This window comes from Onychostoma macrolepis, chromosome 21, assembly GCF_012432095.1.
Source record: "Onychostoma macrolepis isolate SWU-2019 chromosome 21, ASM1243209v1, whole genome shotgun sequence".
NCBI classification, from domain to species: Eukaryota; Metazoa; Chordata; class Actinopteri; order Cypriniformes; family Cyprinidae; genus Onychostoma; species Onychostoma macrolepis.
Window position 1 is genome coordinate 8,194,291 of NC_081175.1, and position 23,735 is coordinate 8,218,025.

The 23,735-nt window shown below is 37.0% G+C and overlaps 1 protein-coding gene across 5 annotated transcripts in view; it reads left to right on the top strand.

Annotated features, from left to right (window-relative positions):
- Positions 1-23,735, top strand: part of sgcd (sarcoglycan, delta (dystrophin-associated glycoprotein)) — a 364,688-nt gene that overhangs the window by 264,934 nt on the left and 76,019 nt on the right. For all 5 annotated transcript variants that reach the window (XM_058758921.1, XM_058758924.1, XM_058758923.1 and 2 more), the window contains one exon: positions 9,106-9,207. In XM_058758921.1, coding sequence (XP_058614904.1) covers positions 9,106-9,207 — 102 coding nt within the window. The remainder of the gene's footprint in view (positions 1-9,105; positions 9,208-23,735) is intronic.

The window sequence follows — 23,735 nt, forward strand, 5'->3', positions numbered from 1 at the left end:
AAATACAGAAGAGATGTTGGAGGTTTTTACTAATTCCTGCTCCATTTCTGTTGATTCTGTTGCTCCCCTTAAGCCAAGGAAAGTGAAAAGAAACAACATTACTCAGCCTTGGTTAAATGCTAACACCCGTACTCTCAGACAGGAGTGTCGTAAGGTTGAGCGAAAATGGAAAAGGGACAAACTCCAAGTCTCATATCAGTGTCTAAGAGCATGCTTAGCTAGTTACCAAAAATCAGTTAAAGAGGCTAAGTCTAAATTCCTTTCTAAACTTATTACTGAAAATGTGAACCGTCAGAGGATGCTGTTTAAGACTTTTGATTTGGTACTAAATCCCATACCTGCCCCGTCTCTTGATCCGTCTTGGGAGACCTGTGAGAACTTTTTAAAAATTTTTGACAATAAAGTACAGGATATCAGAGCTTCTATTAAGCCATCGATATTTTATCCTCCATTGAGCTGTTCACCTACAGAGTTGTTAACCTGTTTTCACCCCATTTCCTCTGTACAGCTAGCTGGTATTGTTTCTAAGGTTAAATTGTCCACCTGTGAGTCTGATGTCATTCCAGCTCGTCTACTTAAGGAAGTGTTTGCAATGTTGAATCCGGCTGTAACAGCTATCATTAATAACTCTTTGGAAAGTGGAGTTGTACCGGCTAGTTTTAAACATGCTATAGTTCATCCTCTGCTAAAGAAACCTCATCTTGACCATTCTATTTTCAGTAATTTCAGGCCTATTTCCAAATGACCTTTTATCTCAAAACTGTTAGAGAGAGTTGTCTACAGTCAGTTGGATTCCTACATTAGTATGTCCAATGTTCTAGACACTTTCCAGTCGGGTTTTAGATCACTACACAGCACTGAAACTGCATTGCTGAAAGTCAGCAATGACCTTCTGCAAGTTCTTGACACTGGTTCTTATGCGGTACTTGTTTTGTTGGATCTTAGTGCGGCATTCGACAATTAATCATAGTATTCTGTTACAGCGGCTGGAAAAGTTGGTGGGTATTCAGGGTGTCGCTCTGCAGTGGTTGGCCTCTTATCTTAAAGATAGAACCTTCTCAGTGAGTATTGGGAAGTTTTCTTCTTCACTGGCTCCTTTGTCATGTGGCATGCCCCAAGGTTCCATCTTAGGCCCTCTTCTTTTTTCACTATACATGCTTCCTTTGGGTGCCATTTTTAAGAAATATAAAATCTCCTACCACTGTTATGCTGACAATACACAGTTTTATCTTCCAGCAAAAACTGACAGTGGTGGCTCTTTGGATGTGCTGTACGATTGTCTTGAGGAGATAAAAGGTTGGATGGCTGATAATTTTCTACAGTTAAACGAAAGCAAAAGTGAAATTTTTGCTTATATATAAGATTTAAATTATATATACTGTATTTGCTGTATTGTATTTGTATCTGTTGTACAGCACTTTGGCGCAACTCTGTTGCTTTTAAACGCGCTATAGAAATAATCTTTGACTTGACTTGACTTGACTAAATATGAAGGAAGATACAAAATAAATTGTAGAAACAAATAAATGCAGTGAACACAGAATGGCAAAATGCAATGCTGTTAAGCTGAATGTAGCAATGGAAGAGATTTCTATGGTAATGTTGCTTATGGGAACCACTTAATGGCTCTAGTGGAATTAACAATAAATAACTACTTATTTATCTCTGAACAAATAATATAGTTATTATTTGTAATGTTGACCCCAAGTAAATGTTATCTAAACAGGTTAGAAAAAACATAGGGTGCAGCTATAAACTAAGCCAAGGTCTTTAGGAAATAAGTTTGGTAAGTTTATAATTACATTCCACAGGTGGGTGATCAATCCGGCGGTAGAGACATCTTCCACTGGCGATGCAGACTGCGTGCAGTGGGGAGGGCACAGAGTTACGTTCCGGAAGCTGTCGATGCGATCTGGCACTTCTCCATTCCAGAAATGTGATTGGCCACTTGTGTCCGAGGTGGCCATGGTGTTGCCCGCCTTAGTGTGGAACTCATTTGCATACAGTGGAGTACAAAGTTAAACAGTATATATATTTCACCCATGCAATATTTCTTTACCAAATCTCTTTCAAACTGTTATCAGCATCATGAGGAACAAAAGAGTCCAAACATGATAGGAAACTGTTGAACTATCACTTACTCATATCAGAATATGTCAATAGGCCTGCTTCCGTGAATTGTTCTGTTAACAGTCAATGGCCATCAACATAAACTGTTCTTCATCTGAGGATGAAGCGAATTCCTTGCAGTTTGTATACATTTACGGTCTCCAAACATAGGCATGAATGGATTTGGATAGATCTTTGTGGCCTTTCTTTGTTTCGGCCACTGCTGTTGCATCCAGAGATCTGGAGGAATTTTTTATGGCAGTCATTTCCTAAACCTTAGGATTGGGTGTGATGGTGAGGGTCAACCTGTAGTCCAATGAGAAGTCCTCTCTTAGGTGGTTGTGGGTGCAGCAGGTCTCCCTTCCTGTCCTGCTAGAGGTGTCCAGCAGTTGTCTTGGCATCTTATCTATGGTTCTGAACATTTAATTATGTTCCTCCACCAAGATCCAATCACATCTCCCTCCAAACCGGCAGTTAGAGCGGGGCCCTGCCATAAACTGGTCCTTGGAATGCCATTTTGACTGTTGTTCACTATACATACATACATACATACATACATACATACGTGTACAGTGGGGGAAAAAAAATTATTTGATCCCCTGCTGATTTTGTATGTTTGCCCACTGACAAAGAAATGAGCAGTCCATAATTTTAATGGTAGGTTTATTTGAACAGTGAGAGACGGAATAACAAAAAATAAATAAATAAATAAATTCCAGAAAAACGCATTTCAAAAAAGTTATACATTTATTTGCATTTTAATGAGTGAAATAAGTATTTTACCCCTTCGCAAAACATGACTTAGTACTTGGTGGCAAAACTCTTGTTGGCAATCACAGAGGTCAGATGTTTCTTGCAGTTGGTCACTAGTCATTAAGGTTTCGAGGCTGACGTTTGGCAACTCGAATCTTCAGCTCCCTCCACAGATTTTCTATGGGATTAAGGTCTGGAGACTGGCTAGGCCACTCCAGGACCTTAATGTGCTTCTTCTTGAGCCACTCCTTTGTTGCCTTGGCCGTGTGTTTTGGGTCATTGTCATGCTGGAATACCCATCCACGACCCATTTTCAATGCCCTGGTTGGCTTCAATGCCCTGGCCCTGACGGTACATGGCCCCGCCCATCGTCCCTTTGATGTGGTGCAGTCGTCCTGTCCCCTTAGCAGAAAAACACCCCCAAAGCATAATGTTTCCACCTCCATGTTTGATGGTGGGGATGGTGTTCTTGGGGTCATAGGCTGCATTCCTCCTCCAACCACGGCAAGTTGAGTTGATGCCAAAGAGCTTGAATTTGCAATTTACTTTCACCCAGTTCTCCTCTGAATCTTTCAGATGTTCATTGGCAAACTTCAGACAGGCCTGTACATGTGCTTTCTTGAGCAGGGGGACCTTGCGGGCGCTGCAGGATTTCAGTCCTTACCAATTGTTTTCTTGGTGACTATGGTCTCAGCTGCCTTGAGATCATTGACAAGATCCTCCTGTGTAATTCTGGGCTGATTCCTCACCGTTCTCACGATCATTGAAACTCCATGTGGTGAAATCTTACATGGAGCCCCAAACTGAGGGAGACTGACAGTTATTTTGTGTTTCTTCCATTTGCGAATAATCACACAACAACTGTTGTCACCTTCTCACCAAGCTGCTTGGCGATGGTCTTGTAGCCCATTCCAGCCTTGTGTAGGTCTACAATCTTGTCCCTGACATCCTTGGATAGCACTTTAGTCTTGGCCATGGTGGAGAGTTTGGAATCTGATTGATTGACTGCATCTGTGGACAGGTGTCTTTTATACAGGTAACAAACTGAGATTAGGAGCACTCCCTTTAAGAGAGTGCTCCTAATCTCAGCTTGTTACCTGTATAAAAGACACCTGGGAGCCAGAAATCTTGCTGATTGATAGGGGATCAAATACTTATTTCACTCATTAAAATGCAAATCGATTTATAACTTTTTTGAAATGTGTTTTTCTGGATTTTTTTGTCTGTCTCTCACTGTTCAGATAAACCTACCATTAAAATTATAGACTGATCATTTTGACCCCCCTCTACAAAATAGTGGATTACTTATGATTTTGAGGTGATATGTTCACTTTTTCATAAAAGTATGAATCTTACCACAATTGTACAGGTTAGGGCCTTGAACATTTTCAGAAATGGAGCCATCGCAAAAAGACCTCATGGTTGCCATGGTGACCATTTTACTTTCCGCCATAGGGTGATGTCTACCCCCATACAATCTTGCGATCCCAGGGAGAGGGCGCCAGATCTGGCAGGAGAGGAAGAAGATAGGGACTCGCCCGTCTCCATTCCCTCTGTCAGATAAGCCTGCAAAACCCCACGAGTGCAGCTGCCTCTCTGCCTGGGCAGAGGCGGGGCCAGCTCCATGAGGAACGCTCGTGAAGGCTCCCTTCTCGAAGAGAGCCTTCCGAGAGCGAAGCATGCATAGCGGAAGCCGCTCACAGTGTGGGCAGTCATAGTGTGGGCTCCCTCGAGAGCCGACTCCACATGCTTCGCTCCCAAGCAGACCACGCACAAACAGTGTGTATCCCCGCTTGTGATGTAGCGAGGGCAGGGAGGAACACACAGTCTGAAACGTGATCTGCTATCGCCCTTATGCTTCGTCTTGTCTAGTGCTTTAGACATAGTGTGCTTGTGTAGACAGACAACACCAAATAAGACTGACAAAACACGATCAAACTGACAGATACACAGAGCGCTTGCTAAATGACAGAAAGCTGATGCTGGTTCCACCGCACGTGCTTTTATACCAGCTGGTCATTACATCACCCCGCCCGTGACGTCTCGCCCATCCTTTGGATTGATTACATATGTGATTCAGAGCGTGGTCACGCTGAAGGCGTTCCCATAGCGTTTCCGGACGCAACTCGAGTTCGGACAGGAAGGGAGACCTGCTGCACCCACAACCACCTAAGAGAGGACTTCTCATTGGACTACAGGTTGACCCTCACCATCACACCCAATCCTAAGGTTTAGGAAAGGGGAACAATAAGATATCGTCAGCAAACAAAGAAATATGATGATGAGTATTCTGTATAATTATGGGAGAAATAGTTTCAGATTGTCGGACCGCTTGAGCTAAGGGTGTTTTTTTCTCCATTCTGTCACCGATGGAGTTTTGGTTCCTTGCTGCTGTCACCTCTGGCTTGCTTAGTTGGGGAAACTTTTCCGATATCGTCGACTTGATTGCACAGATACTATTTAAACTGAACTGAGCTTGACGATGACATCACTGAATTCAATAATGAAATGCCTTTAACTGAAAATTGTGTGTTTAATCTTGCCATTTTACATTATTGACACACTATTTCCTATTTTGGTATTGGAAAGTTGCTTTGACACAATCTGTATTGTTAAAAGCACTATATAAATAAAGGTGACTTGACTTGACTTTTCTCTATATAAATTTGAGTTTGGTTGCCTAAAATAAGGTTTGTTTGACATACTGTGTGCTCAATTCACAAACAAAATTTAGCTGATAACATCCTTACCCTGGTCATAATACAAAATATAGCTCCAATGTTGCACTGCTTCAGAACACGGGTTCTCAAATTGAGGTCTGTGGAAAAGCAAATGTAAAAAAAACGTGTAAAACATAAATTCTGAATAATAATAATAAACAATTTATATATCTTGACAATATAAATATTTTAATAATAATAATAATTTAAGAGCTGCCGCTGCTGAACGTGATGCGGATCTGACACGCATGCTGCTTTATAATGTGAAATGATACAGACTACAGCACATGCCGAAATATTTGTGTATGCAATTGAAGAGTTTAACGCTGTTAAACTGGAAAAAAATTAATAATTGCCTGCATTAGCACGCTAAATTTAATAGCACTAATTAATAGCCATAGTTTCTCTCTTTTTTAAACCTGTATAAATGGGTTTTTATACATGAAAAATATAAATTATACAGCTGCCTTTATATTTTAAAAAAGGGGTCCCCTCATATCCCAAGGGAGATCATCATATTTGGAGGTCTGTTACTTCAAGAAGTTTGACCCAATGCTTTAGATAACCAGGTATAAGTAATTTGTCTGAGTGTTCCACAATACCTTCTCACAAGATCTGTCTTTGGCCCTTCTCTCTTTCTTTTTAAAGCACTCTTTACACTCTCTCTCTCCGCAATGTCAGAGCATCAGATAGGAGATTTTTTTTTTTAACCAGACCCTTCTTTGCAATTCTTGACCCCTCTTTCTCTCCTCTCTCACCAACCTGGTCTCATGGCATTTACGTACCTCTGCGCACTTTTTGTGTGACACCGTTTTATGTACCTTGCTGCACGTTTCGCCGCAGTTTGAAATAGAAATGTCCACTGAGTGGCGTTAAAACACAGGTTCAATATGTGAACCCTGGCACATTTTTATTACGTAGATATTGGTACGTATTGCTGTTTTTTTATTCAGAAAATTACGCTTTATTAATAGCAAATTTGTATGAAAGTGTTCATTTATTTTGAAAACTGCAGTGATATGTACTTATTGGTACGTATTTCATGTCACGCTAAAAAGTGCACCCAGGTACGTAAATGCCATGAGACTAGGTAGTCTCTCACACATCCTCTTCCACCATAAATATCAAACAGCTAGCAGTGACACTGGTGGTGGAAATCAATTTACTCCTTGATGCTGCATAAACTGTGGCACTCCAGAGGAGGTTTGTTGATTCCCGTATGGCATCGTGCAGAAACACACCTGAGAGTTTTCGACCTGACTGTCAGCTGCTGCAGACCTGCCTGAATAATTCATCATATTCTTTGACTTTCCTTCTGCCTGTGTCTGCCACTCCATTTGGATTTGTGTAGAGAAAGAGCCGGAAAGATTCAGCATCACACAGCACATAATCTCATTCTCCTCCCTTACCCCCTCCTGGAACTTTGGTTAGTTTACATTCTCTCACCACAAAAGTCAAGTTTTACTTTCAACCTGCCCTGAGTCTCCTCTGCTGGGAGAAATCCAGGATCCAAAATCCAAAATTTGAATTTTTAAAACTATTTTTGAAACACAATAGTCTCAAGTTGGACATTCACTTTTTGGCATATAATAATTGGTCAACTAGTCACTGACCAGCTTGGACCACCTAATGACCTTAAATTATGTTCTAACCATATGTGATGCATTAAGATTCCAGTGACAAGCAATTTGTTTGTCCATACCAGATGCAAGAGTGCTACAAAACATGAAAAAAATCACAAATCACAGCCAATCAGAAGTGTGCAGATGGGCTCTCTCTGCAAGTGCTGTCTTACACTTGCAAAACATTGGACAAGTACATAATCAAATTAATAAAAATGCAGTTATTACTAAAAATTGCTAACGGCTAAGACGGTCTTTGTCATTGAATACACTGTTGATATTATCACTCAAGTTGTGAGTTGGAGAAGAGGACTGATTTTGGTTACTCGTCCATACAGAAACCATTTGATCTGCTTTTGCTCCTTTTATGTAGGCTACCAAGGTGCCAAACAGTAAACACTGAAATTCCAAACACTGGATTTTTGACCATAGCCTTTGAGTCTTATCCACATGCTAATTTTAATTGGTCTTCTCAATCCACACAGACCTGCAAATTGCAGCAGCATGCCTCACAGAGTTTGTTACAGACTCATAGAAGTCGGACATAATAAAACTCATCCCCCATATTTGCTTACATTAATGACAGTTGCGCAGAGAAAATGGCCAACAGACCTATGCAGGGTACAGTTGTGACAGGCACTCTGATTCTTTGATGTGAATATTATTAAATAAGGTGAAAAGAGCATGTCAGGGATGGGAAGTGGCAAAAGATTCCTCACCGAAGGCTTCAGACATCAAAGCACACAGTCTATGTTTACCATAAGGGTACTCCTAAAATAGCAAACTGTGCTATCGGGACCCTGTATCAAAACAAATTTGTATGCATTTAATACTGAGTGGAATATGAAAAGATGGGTTGTGTTATATGGAGCCTCCGGAGTTGATGAGGCGCTCTTAATATTCATTTTACTAAATATGTAGTGAATTTGGATAGTTACCTTAAGAGAAGTGCTGTGGCTACACAAAAGGTGCAGTCACATTAGCAAAATTTGGGCAAAATGTTGTATGCAAGAAGGGTCCATTTTCTATTGTCAGTAGTGTAGAGATTTTTGAAGCACAGCTCAAATAGAAATCCCTTTCAAACCAAGCAGTTTTGTGTTGATCAACACAGCGAGTCCCACTGACCAACTTGAACCTGAAATATCTCAACCTTCACATAAAATTCCCAGTCATATGGATTCCTATTGAAATGGCTGGATTTTTCCTGCAAAAACACAGTGTTTAAGAGTTGGCTCACAAAGTGAGCTGAAGGTTTGTTGATTCTGATTGCATTACAGCTTTGTTTAAGTTTTATTTGTCAATAAAAATATATTTAATTATCTTGAATTTAATCACTTTCCCCGGTTTCACAGACATGGCTTAAGCCTAGTCCTAGACTAAAATGTAAATCTGACCTGTTTCAACTGAAATAAACTTGCACTGACTGATCTTAAAATAAATCAGTGCCAGTGTTTTGTCTCAAGATGCACCCAGTAATGTTTTTTTTCTAAGCATGTTTATAAAAATTGCTTAAATGTCCTAATTGAACTATGGCCTAATCCTGGCTTAGTCTAAGCCCTGTCTGTGAAACGGGGCCTTTATGTACTAAATGGTTGAATTGGTACAAAGGGAAATAAAATTGTATTATTTTTACTTTAGAACATAACTTGTTTACTTGAATTCATTTATTTACAGTTATTTCCATGCAAACAACCCTGTAACACCCGCTTGTGGTGTCATAAAGCTTCTGGACCCCAGTTTGAAAAACACCTGACTTATAATATATATATATATATATATATATTTATTAATTCTTCACTTTTTTATATATCAGACTTTATCTTGCTTTAAAATGTAACTTATGCTTTTAAACTCTAATTATTATTATTATAATTATTATTTTAATTTATCTCTTTCTGCAGGACGGCATGGGTCACCTGCGCATCACAGAAAGAGGCCTGAAACTGGAGGGAGATTCGGAATTCCTTCAGCCACTATATGCCAAAGAAATCCAGTCCAGACCAGTAAGTGCACATCAGGGCCTATCAGTGCGATAGTAAGGAGGACATATATTCTTTCTTTCTCACAATGTCCAGGCGTAATAATATCAGAGAGGTTGCAGTGAATGGATGGCTTGATAAGGTGTGGGGTGATGGTGTTATCTCATCTGTCTAGTAAGAGTGAGGCTGGAGAGAGTGAAAGACAGAGTGATAGAGAGAAACAGACAGAGGATATGTGGTGAATTGCAATGGCCTGATGGGACTGGTGATGAGAGGAAACTCCCATCCACTGCAGTAGGAAAAGACTCACTCTAAGAATTAGACAATCGCCACACTAAAATGGTAACACCAGGCACAGTAACCATAACCATGTACATTTTCATATGTTTACATAGACTCTGAAACATACATTATTAAACATGTATTTTATAAACAAATAAATACATTTTCATAAACCTGTATTTTACATATGAATAATAATTTCCTCTGACGGAAAAGTGCCTAGGTGCTCCCGGATGGACCGCGATTTCTAACTATTTCTAAATTTTCGTCCTAGTTTTCCTAGTCATCCTAGTTTTCTAACATCTCCCCTTTGACCACCTGGTTCCATAATCGTTGATTAAAAGTCTGTTTTTTAATCATTTTTGTAACATTTATGTCCATAATGTCTACAATAAATAGTTATCTATGAAACTGACATAGAAAAAAGCTTTAAAAAAAGTTTTCTTTTGAAGGTGTGATATATTCTAGATATATTTCCTCATTGACAAGGAGTTTAACCCTATAAAACCAATGGGAGCGCCCGTGCTCTGGTTTGCGTGTCTATGTTCTCTTCTGCTCACCAAGCCAGCATTTATTTGATCCAAAATACATAAAGTTGTATTTGCTAAAGCAGCAATATTGTGAAATATTTTTACTGTTCAAAAGCTTGAAGTCAGTATATATAGAAATTAAAACTTTTATTTAGCACACAAGTGATGATAAAGACATTTATCATGTTACAAACGATGCTGTTCTTCTAAACTTTCTATTCATTCAAAAAAATAAAAATAAAAATAAAACATTATTCTCAGCTCTTTTCAACATAGTAATAATAATAAATGTTTTTTGAGCAGCAAATCAGAATATTAGAATGATTTCTGAAGGATCATGTGACTGGTGTAATGATGCTAAAAAGTCAGCTTTGATTGTTCCTAATAAACTGTTTAACTTAACTCGCAAGTGAATCTCAAGTTATGAGTTGTGATAGCTAAATATATTCTTAATAAACTACAAACAAAAAATATATACATTTATTTTGTCCTCACATTCTGTCTTGTAACTCTTCCCTCTCAGTCACACACCTGACTAAATGGCTCATTATGGAGCTCATTATGCATTATCCAGGATAGTTCATACCCTCTCCTATAGACCCTTTTTACTCAAAAAGTGACTTAGAAAATTTAAATCAATATATTGTTTTCTGTGAGCAAGTAAACAAGATGATTTTCACATTATTTTGAAGCAAAAACTCTAGACTACAAGATCCAGTTCTCAAAAGTCTTGTGAACAAATCTTCTGTATGTTTATGGCCTTATTTCAGTGACTTCAAAATTGTAGTTTTTCACTAACCACGCATAAACGTTGCTTTCTCAAAAACACAATCATGTCCATAAATGCAGCTAACATATTATTGTAGCCCAGTTTGTGCTGATTGCAGTGTTATTAGACTTTAGCCATTTATATGTTTATAAGCAACTGAAAAAAGCACAAATGTCAGGGCATGTCAAAACTTCTCCAGGCCCCCAAAACACCCTCAGACCCCAGAGGGTTAAAAGCCAATAGAAACCGAAACCAAAAGGGTAGCGCAATAATTCTTTTTGCATTCAAAATCAGAGACGTTACACAGTCAGATCAAGCCTACAACATGCTCCTGTTGCATTGTTTTCACCCTCGAGTCTGCACAAATTGCATAAAATGCGTTTACAACAAAAAAACACTAAAAAAAAAAAAAAAACATTGCACGTCTTTGCACAAATGTTCTATAGATCTGAGGTTGCTAGCAGTTGTTATTTTTATTTTATTTTTTATTGCATAACAGGAACAATAACACAACATAAATGTATAAAGGATCACATTGTTTTCAGCTATTATCAATTCATAATAGCATCAAAGGAACAAATAGAAAAGAAAAAAAAAAAGAAAAAAATCCCACTACAGGGGATAACTTACAAAACATTTCCATAGGAAAAGGATTCAATAATTCTATATGTCCTTTTTGCTTTTTTATTTCTTAGTTCTTTTAAATCTTCAATGTAATGCTTTAGTTCAATTTTAAATAATGTAATGTTAGGTTTATTGTTAAACCATTTTTGTTTGTGTATGTGGTATTTCCCATACATAAGTATTAAATTAATAACTAAATTTTGCTTCAAATTCAAAACAAAAATATATATTTACCAGAGAATCGAATCTTTAATTTTATAAATTTAAATATCAGATATTCAATATAAATCCAAAACATTTGTGTAAATATACAATCATAAAATAAGTGTTTTATGGATTCTTCCTCTAAGTTACAAAAGATACATGTGGTCTCCATGTCTTCAAAAATTTTTGCAACTGCTTGTTTCACTGGGTAAATCAAATGAATAACTTTATCTGTAACTTCTTTAACTTTATTGGTGAGACAGTATTTACTGGGTAGTTTCCAAACCTCTTTCCATTCAATCTGATCATATAATGAATTCCAAAAAGGGTTGCATTTCGGCAATAATGTGGTCCTACATAATTTCTTAATATTGAAGTTATTACATTTATTATCTATAATTTTCACACCATTAATATTTAACTGATTAGTATATAAGGGGATTGACTCTGAAGATATATTGCTGGACAAAAGTTGAACAAGGCCACTAGGAATGGCATCAAATACTACTGCAAACTCTTTAGCAGTTATAGGGATTTTATAATAATTAAGGAATTCACAGTAATTAAAAATATTTCCATTATTCTTGAATAACTGTCTCACCAAACTTATACCGTTATTATACCAGTTTCTATAAAATAAAGACTTATTTTTAAACATAATATTTTACATTTAAACATTTGTTGTTCCATATCACTGATTTATGTGGAGAAAAGTTATGCTTAACCCTTAATCGGTCCTTGGGGTCTATCTGACCCCAATGGAATTTTCCTTTATTTTTTTTTAAATGTTCCCTTCATCTCAGGGGCATGAGACTCTGTGACTTTTCCTAAATAATCTATCTAAACACACACAAAAAAACTGGACTTGATTTGGTTGTTCTAAAGGTGTGTAAAACAAAATTTACCGTTTAAGGTCCTTGGTCCTCCACATTGAAAATGAATGGGAAAAGTGAAAAAAATGATTTGTTTTGTTTCATTTTTTGTTTCCATTGTTTCATTTGTCAAAAAAAAAGTAGTAAACCCAGTATAAATCTGAAAAGTTTTACGTTTTTATAAAGGCCTGGATCTGGAGCACAAATGCAAATTGGAACGAACATTCTATCTCATACACACACACACACACACACAAACACACACGTGTGCGTGACTGCAATAGAGTGCATTTTTATAGAAATTGGCATATAAAATCAACAAATTTGGCATAAATCTGAAAATTTCCACTCATAAATGAAGGACTGGTACTAGAGCACAAATGCAACATGGACCAAGCATGTTCACTCACTCTCTCTCTCACACACACACACACACACACACACAGGTGTGACATAGGTGTCCAGTGCATTTTTTTAGATTTTGGCAAATAAAATGCACAGAACATAAATGCATAACAATGTGACACACACACACACACACACACACACACACACAGAGAGAGAGAGAGAGAGAGACATTTCTGCAAATTTATGTAACATAATTTGCAAAAGCAGACCATTCAAAAGACACCAGACAATAACAACAAATTCTAACCTTTGACAAAAATATGGATTTTTTTTATATATTTTAGAATTTTTAAATATATTTTCACAAAATATATATCATAAAGTTGCAAGGAGAAGCTGAAACATGAAGAAAAATTGACTTGAAACCGAACTGAAAATGAATGAGTCCCTATGGACCTCTGCTGGATATATGTGGTCATTGCACTTTCTTTCTTTAACTGTAATTCCTAAAGTTTTTATTCTAACCTGCAGATGGCAGTATTCTATCCCTAACACATGGGCCAATATCTAGAAACCATTTATTTTTAATTTAGGTCATAATTTAAGTGATTTTTTAATAAAAAATAAATTTTTCATAAGCCAATTTATGGCGTAGCTGAATAATTGTGCAGTAAATAGGTAAAAAACTATCAAATATCCACAAAAACGCAGCATAAATGTATAGTTGAGAAGTAAATAAAAAAAATGATATATAGTTTGTCATATAAAAAATTTATATTTCCTTATGCAATCGCTCTGTAAAAGTTTGGGGTCTATCTGACCCCAAGGACCTTAAACGTAAACCCTACTTGGGGGGCGATGTAGGGTTAAAGATGAGCATCCATAATAAACAAACCTGTCTATGAAAAGAAGAAAGCTTTATCGGAACCTTGTTAATATCAAAATTACACCTCAAAAAAAAAAAAATTCTAAACCTCCCAACCTGTCAAAAAAAAAAATTAATATATATTTTTTATTTAACCTTTATTTAACCAGAAAAGACTCTCTGAGATTAAAAATCTCTTTCGCAGGAGTGTCCTGGCCAAAATGGGCAGCAATACATCAGTTACATCACAAAATATTACAACACAAACAAACTAGAGACACTTAAAAACAGTTGCATATCGAGTCGATTTCCATTTGCCGAGTAACTGTTTTAAAATGATCCAAATACAGCAAATTTTGCCATTTCAATTTCGATTGCAGAAGGTTCCAGTCAGTCGGAGCAGCGTACACAAAAGCCTTTTTACCTAATTCAGATCGCTCACAAAATTGTTATACCCTCTTTTGTTCGAAGGAAGTATTTCTCAACAATTCTCTGTTTTATAAGACAGCAGAGATATGAGGGCAACATCCCCAGAATGGCTTTATACCAGTGCATTTTTCTTCTGATAGGCAAAGACGACCAACCTACTCTGTTATACAATATACAATGATGAGTTGAAGGTTTACAATCTAATATAAATCTTAAAGCACCATGATAAACAGCATCTAAAGAGGAGAGAAGATATGATGGTGCGAACTGATACACTACATCACCATAGTCAAGCACGGGTAGAAAAGTAGTAGTAACCAATTTCTTACACTAAATGAGAAACAAAACTTGTTCCTAAAGTAAAACCCAAGCTTGATTTTAAATTTTGTCTTCAGTTGAGTAATGTGAGAGCTAAAAGATAGTACATCGTCCACAATAATGCCAAGATATTTGTACTCTTTTACTAATTCGATCACGGTACCTTGTAGGGTCTGAAGAGAAGATAAATTATTATAATTTTTTGAACCTGAGAACAACATATACTTGGTTTTATCAACATTCAGAACAAGTTTTAGATTGTAAATCCGTGATTGGATGACATCAAAGGCTGACTAGAGCTTAAAAAGGGCTTGTTGTCCAGAAGAAGCACTACAATACATGACAGAGTCATCTGCATAGAAATGAAAGTTGGCATCCTGAAAGTCGTAATCAAGACAGTTTATATAAATGGTAAAGAGAAGGGGACCCAGCACAGATCCTTGGGGAACACCTTTGGCAATCACCAATGAATCAGATAATTTACCCTCAGCTTGTACACACTGAGTTCTTCCACTTAAATAGTTTTTAAACCAGGAAATAACATCACTTGAAAAACCAACACTCTTCAATCTATGCAGCAATATTTCATGATCCACTGTATCAAAAGCCTTTGATAAGTCAATAAAAAGAGAAGCACAGAAATCACCATTATCAATCGAGCCCACAATATCATTTAGAACTTTCAAAGCAGCTGTTGTAGTACTGTGTTTTTTACGAAACCCAGATTGATTAATGGACAACACTTTGTTTGCATTCAAATAACATGTCAACTGTTCACTGATAAGGCTTTCTAAGATCTTTCATAAAACACAGAGCTTTGAAATTAGTCTATAATTATCTAATATAGTAGAATCTCCCCCTTTTAATAGAGGAACAACAAAAGCTGATTTCCAGATTTCCGGAATGACACCGGTATTGAGTGAAAGATTAAAAACATAAGTCAGAGCAGATGTAATAAAGTCTGCTGCTAATTTCAAATAAACAGATTCCTCACAATCAGGGCCTGTGCCCGGTTGCATAAAGCACCTTAAGTTTTTCCCTTAAGTATGACACTTAAGGCGTGATTTCCCCTTATCTAAGGGAATGACTTGAGGGTGTTGCATACAATCCCTTAAACCATTCCCTTAGTTAAGGGAAACCGTTAAGTATTTCACAACAGCGACCCAGGTTTTGCCGTTAAAAAAATCTACTGTTGCCATGGACACGTTATTTGTTAATGCAGATAGCGGTGTAAGTTTTCACAGAAACATAACATTTTCATGGACTAATGTGAATAAATCTATATTTAAATGTAAAGGGACAAGATAGTCATTTTATTCGTATCCAAAACGAGGTGATGTGACCATTATGAAGCGCTAAACACTCCTATGCAGTGTATGGTTCATTCATACTAGAAGCCGGAGGGCGCTGTCGAGCTGAAAGTCCATTCCGGACACAGAAGTATCTTATGAGGGAATACAGCAGCGATCGCTGATTCGCTGCAGCTAAGCTAAAAGCAGAAATGTAAACACAAACACACGATTGCGAAAATATATTTTGTATGTGTGTTTTCCAAGTCATCTCAAGTAATATGTAGGAAAATACAGGAATAAAATATAGAATATATGTGTTCTCGTATGACGCACTCACGTTTGAGCTATTAGTTGTATGTAATTTGATTAATGTGAATAAATGCCTAAATCTGTTATAAAGCGGCCGATTGTGTCTTGTAGAAGACTTTAGGATTGAATCTGCTCGCTGTGTAACACTTAAGGTGACATTTTCCATACCTTACGTTATACTTAGGAAAATGACAGTTAAGGGGCTTTATGCAACACTTAATGGGCTTTAAGGGACACTTAAGATAAATTCTAAGGGTTTATGACGTTTCACCTAAAGAAACCCTTAAGTGTAATTTAAGGTATATTTTATGCAACGCCCTTAATTGTAAGGGAAACTTAAGGGCGATCCTAAGGGAAAATTACACTTAAGGTGCTTTATGCAACCGGGCACTGGTGATTTGTTTGTGTCAAGTAATTTGAGTGCTTTATGAACGTCAGAATTCTTAATTTGTTTAAATCTAAATTTGTCCTTTTTTATGCGACTTTCTGCATTAATAAAATCAGAATCAGAACATGCTAAATTATGTGATTCAAATAAAAACCCGGAGGCAACAAAATGCTTATTAAAACAATTAAGCATTTGTTCTTTATCGGATATACTAGTGGAATCCATATTTATACATGAAGGAAAGCTAGAGGTGTTTTTACTACCTGTTATAATCTTTATGTTTTGCCAAAATTTCTTGGGATTATTTGCATTAAGAGTAGAATTAACAATGAAATAATCAGTCTTAGCCTTTCTGATAGCGGCTGTACATTTATTCCGAAGCTGCCTAAAATAAATCCAGTCGGAGCTTAAGTCAGATAGTCTAGCTTTTGCCCAAGCAACATCACGCTCACGAATAAGAGCAGATAGGGCTTCAGAAAACCAGGGATTCTCTCTACCTTTAACACAAAATGTTTTAGAGGTGCATGCCTATTGATGATCAATATAAAACCATTGTAAAAATATATCCAGGCTGACTCTGCATCGGGGATAAGAAAAATCCTGCCCCAATTGTAATGTACTACGTCAAGAAGAAAACCTTGTTCATTAAAGTGTCTCAAACATCATCTAGTAATAATGCGTGGTTTATGCTTAGGTAATTTGGTATCTCTGACTATGGCAATGACGCAGTGATCACTAACATCGTTAGCATATACAGAAGCTAAAGAGTATTTATGGGGAGCATTACTAAAAATGAGATCGATTAATGTGGACTTTTTACTATCCTTCAAGTTAGGTCTAGTAGGTGACTCAACTAACTGAAAGAGATTAAGAGTGTCACAGATTGCTTTAAAACCATCAGATGCCGACTGCAGCCAGTTCACATTAAAATCATCCAGGAGGACCAGCTCTTTGTGATTCAAGGAAGTCACTGAATGCATCAGAGAGGAAATGGCATCATTACTAGCTGATGGAGGTCTGTAGCAGCCAACTACTGTAAGATGTAAAGTCTTGGAAACAATAAGGTTTAAAGCTAATAATTCATATTTTTTAACTACTGACTCAGAAAGTAACAGTAACTTCATATCTATCCTTAACATAAACTGCCCCCCTCCATCCATCCATCCATATTATATTTATACACGCCCATATATATATATATATATATGCAATAATAATAATATTAATGTTTTGTCTCTTAGAAATGCACATTTGCCATTGAGTTGACAGTAGTAGTTTGAGATAGGATGCAGATGTAAATTTATGTTCATTATCAAAATCACAACCTCCTTTTTTATATGGTGAAATAAATATTATTTTTCTGACTGTTTGAGTTTTATTAAAATTAACCATTGTTCTTCCATACATTTACATCATGATAACCAGAGTTAAAACCACACATATAGCACCTCAATACTGTGGTAAAAATTATAAATGCACAAATGCTAGCCTATAGCTTAATCACAAATATAGTGTAATTACATTCCATTACTCCTTTAATACACTTCTACATTAATATAATACATTTGATATAAATACCACACATTTCTGCCACAATACCATGGTGCAGTTAATGTTACTACAGTAATCCCTGGTAAACGATGGCGATTTGTAGCCTTGAAAAGCCTTACTGTATCGTTGCACACAGTGTTTTTCTGCTGTTTGTCAGCCCTGTTTTATCTGGATTTAAACTATAGTTTATATCAGTTGACTGATATTGACTGATACTAGTTTACACCAGTCATTTGTGTTCTTCGCTGAATTCAAGCGCTTCTCACTGGATCTCACAGCGCTGTTTAGTGCTCGCGTGATTGGCGAGTAAACACATCTGCTCTGCGCCGCTGTTTGAACCGAGCGGATATGGTTCGTGTGGCGCGGTTCAAATGAGAAGCGCTGTTTTCCCGCATAAACATTAGGCTACATTGAATGTTTATCGAACTTGTTAAAACTATAATTGTAGTTATCGTTTTATCGCCCAGCCCTACCTCAAAGTATATCTGCTCCCGCGCCCCCGCTGTGAACTCTGGGGACCACTGGTCTAGGGCACTCCAACTCGCCCTTTTCCCACGAAACGCTGCCCGACGCCAGGAAGCAGAAGAGAGACCCACGCCAACACCGAAAAGACAAGGCCAACAGAAAAGGATCATCACCAAAACATCGACCGGTAACCAATTTCTCAAACAGTATAAAATAAGCACTTTCCTTTAAAAGAGGAGGGCTTAATCCTTTTATCTCAATGTCCAGCGTCTTCCCTTTCATTAGTCCACACACGGTCGGCAAATAATCGCAGGGAAGATCCACTCACAGAGATAACATTTTTCTTCACTTCACTTAACATAAAACAACAAGCTCCGAAGTTAAAAGGAACAAACGAACATAAAAAATCTAAGACAAGTTTACACACAGACATAGCCGCCATCTTGGATAAATAATAATGTGGATTAATAATAATTAATTCCAAATTTTGCCTTTAAATTTTAGGTAGTTCTTAATCCACTTGTTCTTAAATACACAATTAGTAAGGAATAATTGATGACGGGCCGTTGGATTATTAGAAAATAATGCACACCCGAGGTGGTGATGCGATCACGACGCGAAGCGGAGTGGCCGTTACACCTCAGGTGTGCATTATTTTTCTAATCATTTAACGGACCGAAGTCAATTATTCCGCTTATACTACGGTTGCCACACCTCAAGGCATCGATCAGATGATATATTTCAAGGCATTCTTCCAGCATTTCTACTTAAATCGCTATTGTGAGTAGGATTATTTCTTCCGCATTTCATCCAACGCCTCTGTTGCTAATTCAAAAACGTCATTTTAAACCTAGTAACGGAGACTTGAGCCGTTGATAACAGATTAATGCAGTTAATACAGTTAATAACTAAGTTATGAGAGAGAGAGAGAGAGAGAGATTACCTCTGTGCGTCTCTCAATAGTGTTCGGCAGCAATGTCTAGTTATAGTGAAACTTCCTTTTGTTCACGAACAGCGCCGTTATTGTAGAAATCATGTAGTTTCTAAGTTGTTTACTAATAAAATCGTCAGAGTAGGGTGTATGTTAGTGTGTGTGCAAACTGTAACTGTTATGTGTGTGCGGTCTGTGAGGGAGAGAGAGCTGGAGAGATAGAGTATGTGCTTTCCGTACATAATAAAGCGCATAATAAATTGTGGCAAAAACATGGACATGATCTGTCGTTTTTATCATATTGTTTACTATATTTATTTATTTGGCCAGTGTCGTTGTGGGTTTTGGTTATTTTGCTGTTGTAAGACCCTTGAAATAACAGAAATCATTTGGCGAAGTGAAATGGTTATGTAATGCGGTCAAGAGCTGCCTGGAACTACGTTCGCCGTGTGTTTTAGTGATGGGTCGTTCTTGAACGATTCGTTCATTTTGAACGAATCTTTAATGTGACTCGGGAAGAACGAGTCGTCTCAGGGAGTGATTCGTTCAGTCGCGCATGCGCAACATCCTATAGGTTCTGTACTGGAATTAGTTCACCTGTTTCGAGTCTTCGGGTTTGAGTCGTTCGTTCATCACGTGACAGCCTCATACACTAACCTATGCAGTCAGAGCCGGAAAGAGAATTGATTAGTTCACCTACCGAGTCATCGGGTTTGACTCTTTCGTTCATCACGTGACAGCCCCATAAGCTAAACCAATGCAGTCAGAGCCGGAAAGAGAATTGATTCGTTCACCTCCCGAGTCATCGGGTTTGAGTCGTTCGTTCTTTTGTCACGTGATGTGACAGTTTTGGGCAGAGAAATTAGTTAATTTACAACCTTCCTTACAAACGGGTGCATAGTCATTATTATTATTATTATTAGCCTATTATTATTATTTACTTGTACAGTTATGTGATGCGTTTCTGGTCTCAAATTACTGCTTTTAATTTCTGTCATGATGGTTCTTATCCGTAATACTGAATGTAGTAATAAAGATAATAAAGAGTTGGTTATGCTTTAATTTAATTTAATTTTTTTTTTTTTTTTTGGAGTCTATCTTCATAAAATACAATACCTTGTTGTATTTATGTCTTTTGAGTTAACCCTTTAGATTAGACTATAGTGTTACTTACTATACTTTTGTAACATATGACACTTTAGACATTAACACTGTGTACACTCCCTTGAATTGTTTTTTTTATTGTTTATTTTTGTGCCAGAAAAAGCTTTAGCAAAGAGGATAACTATTCCAAAATGAATTAAAACAATTTAAATAAAAAATACAAGAAAATTAAAATATACTAAAGCCACAGAGCCAGATCATAACCTTAATATTTTAAACTAACATTAACCATTCATATTCAAAATGTTATTTGCTTTCACTTTATGTCATTGTGTCCTTTTTGACCAATCTACAACAATTTTTTATTATATAGTTGTATTATATGTTTATTGATAGACAAAGACAGTGAAAGGACAAATAAATCAATATTTTATTTATAACAGGGTTTTATTTATTTATAAAATAACACAGATCCTCAAGAAACAGTAACAAAAACATAGTGACAGAAATGAACAGACCATTTTTATTTCCAGGAAAATGCTTATTACACATATTTTGATAATTTTATGATAATTCTTAAATATGATCCAACATACAAAACATACAGTTTTACTTTATAGTATTTTACTGATCCGGCAAGTGGTCACGTGACAAAAGAACGAACGACTCAAACCCGAAGACTCGAAACAGGTGAACTAATCAATTCTCTTTCCGGCTCTGACTGCATTGGTTTAGCTTATGGGGCTGTCACGTGATGAACGAACGACTCAAACCCGAAGACTCGGTAGGTGAACTAATCAATTCTCTTTCCGCCTCTGACTGCATTGGTTAGTGTATGAGGCTGTCACGTGATGAACGAACGACTCAAACCCGAAGACTCGGTAGGTGAACTAATCAATTCTCTTTCCGGCTCTGACTGCATTGGTTTAGCTTATGGGGCTGTCACGTGATGAACGAACGACTCAAACCCGAAGGCTTGTCAGATAAGAGGTGAGGTGAGCTAATCAAGACCCAGGTAAACAATGAATTAATCTTTTCTGTTTCTTATAGCATTATAGTTTGTATTGTTTGTAGTGTGATCAACGTTTGCATAAGTAGTAGATGTGTTAGGGAAGTAGCACGTAACATTTTAATTATATTTTGCTAAAATGAACGAAATGACTCGAAAAAAGATTTGTTCATTTTGCTGAACGAGACTCAAAGGTCCGAGTCAGTAAAATGATCCGAACTTCCCATCACTAGTGTGTTTCCCTGAAAATAATTGCACACCTTAGAACGTTCGTCAGCCAATCAGATTCAAGCATTCAACGGCCCCCGTATAAGCAGTAGGGACTTTAAGCAGCCTCCACTGCTGGAACAGCAACGGCATTCCAACGTCATATTGCGCGTTCGCGACTTCAACTGCTACTTCGTGGCGTTCTATAACGTCTACTAGAGATTCCCTCTGAAAATATTTATAAAATTCACTAATTAAACCATCATTCCCGGGCGTGCTAGCAGTTGCTAGTTACCTTTTCCTATGACTTCTATGACGTATCACGTTCTGTGTACTATGACCCCAAGGTTTGTCGCATGTGGTGACGTCACAAGCCGCGACATTTGACTTTCATTTGCTGTACATAGTGGGCGAATTCCAAACAGAAGTGAGCATCCCTATGCCCTACTCCCTTCGAAGGGCAGAACCCTTGAAGTGTGTTCTTTAAAGGGTGTAGGGCATTACTGTCTCATATAAGCGTTTGGAACTCCCTTGGTGAAGGGAATGACGGACAAAATGTTACCTTGCGTGCGTGCAGCATTCAGCGCTCCAACAATTGTTGCAAATAAATATTTCTTATTATTTTATTCAAATATTGTCTAACTGTGTCTTATTTACTATTACACTTTTTTTCAAACTAAACTAGCTTAAACTTGCTAACAATACAGTCTTAAATCATATTTTTATCACTGACGAAAATATTTTGTATTACAAAAAAATAAAGAAAAAATGTATTAGCTTATTCTACTTACGTTTGTATGTAAAGTCAAAGTAAACCCCAACTTTGCTTTAAAATGCATCGCAAGATCTCCTAAGTGAAGATCACATGATCACAAACAGAAATCACTTCCGTGAAGTGACCATCGCATGTTCCCTTCACTAACGGACTTCTGGAAGTGCCCTTCGTGAAGGGAATCAGTTGCTCACTTTCGTTTGGAACGTCCCTACAAATGGCGTCCCCTTCCCGAAGTGCCCTTCAAGGGCGCAAAAAAGCCGTTTGGAATTCGCCCACTACTGCTGCTGCGTTCTATTCGTCACTCTCTCTCTTTATCATTGCAATATGTTGCTTCTTCTTTTCTTTTTCACACATGCACACAAATGCACCTTTACAAATGCAAGCACAATCACACACTCGTGTGCATAATGTTACAACTGCACAAAAAAATAAAGTACATTCCGAAGACGAGGAACTCTCCGACTGCTCATCTGCTCCAGATTCCGTTTGTTGTTTATTTTTGTTTATTTATGTTTTGTTTGGTTTTTTTTTACACAAGAATAACTGGTCTTTATGTATTTATTTATTTATTTTTCAATCAACATCACTCTCAAAAGCAAAATGTTATATTTTTTCCCCACAAATTCATATGCACTCCATTCATCTGTGAGGCATGCCACATGCCCCTCTGCATTATTCTAGTCAGGAATTGTCACAAGTGTTATCACAACCTTTCTGCATTTTTAGTTCTGATAAAATTACACATTTTAGAGTAACTGATTATTTTACTTTTTTTTTTTTTTTTAGTTGTTCAATCAACATTGCTCTCAAAAGCAATATGTTATCGGTTTGACTTCACAACGCACTGTTTATAAAAATGAGTGTATCTCACAAACACATTTATGTATTCAGTCCAAATCAATTGTATGTAGTTTCAAAGTGTTTTATGCAAGTTCTTTACATTGACAAGTTTCAGGTTGACATTTGTCATATTTCTGTATTTAGTAAAATATGTAAAAAAAAAAAAAAAATCGATTTTAATTTGTCTTTATTGGTTTATTGCACTTTTGAGCTGTTATTATGGATTTCTTACATACAGCCTTCAAATTGGGGGTGTAAGGATTGTATTGATATATGGCATTTGAAAATAAATACTCAGCATGTAAAAATACTAAGATTTACTGGAATTGTTCTATGGCAGGTCTTAAAGGGTTAATGAAATATAACTCACTTGAAAGATTGTTTCAAGTAAAACTGTGTTCCTCTTAATTTGCCTCACACACAACTCAATAGAATTTTTT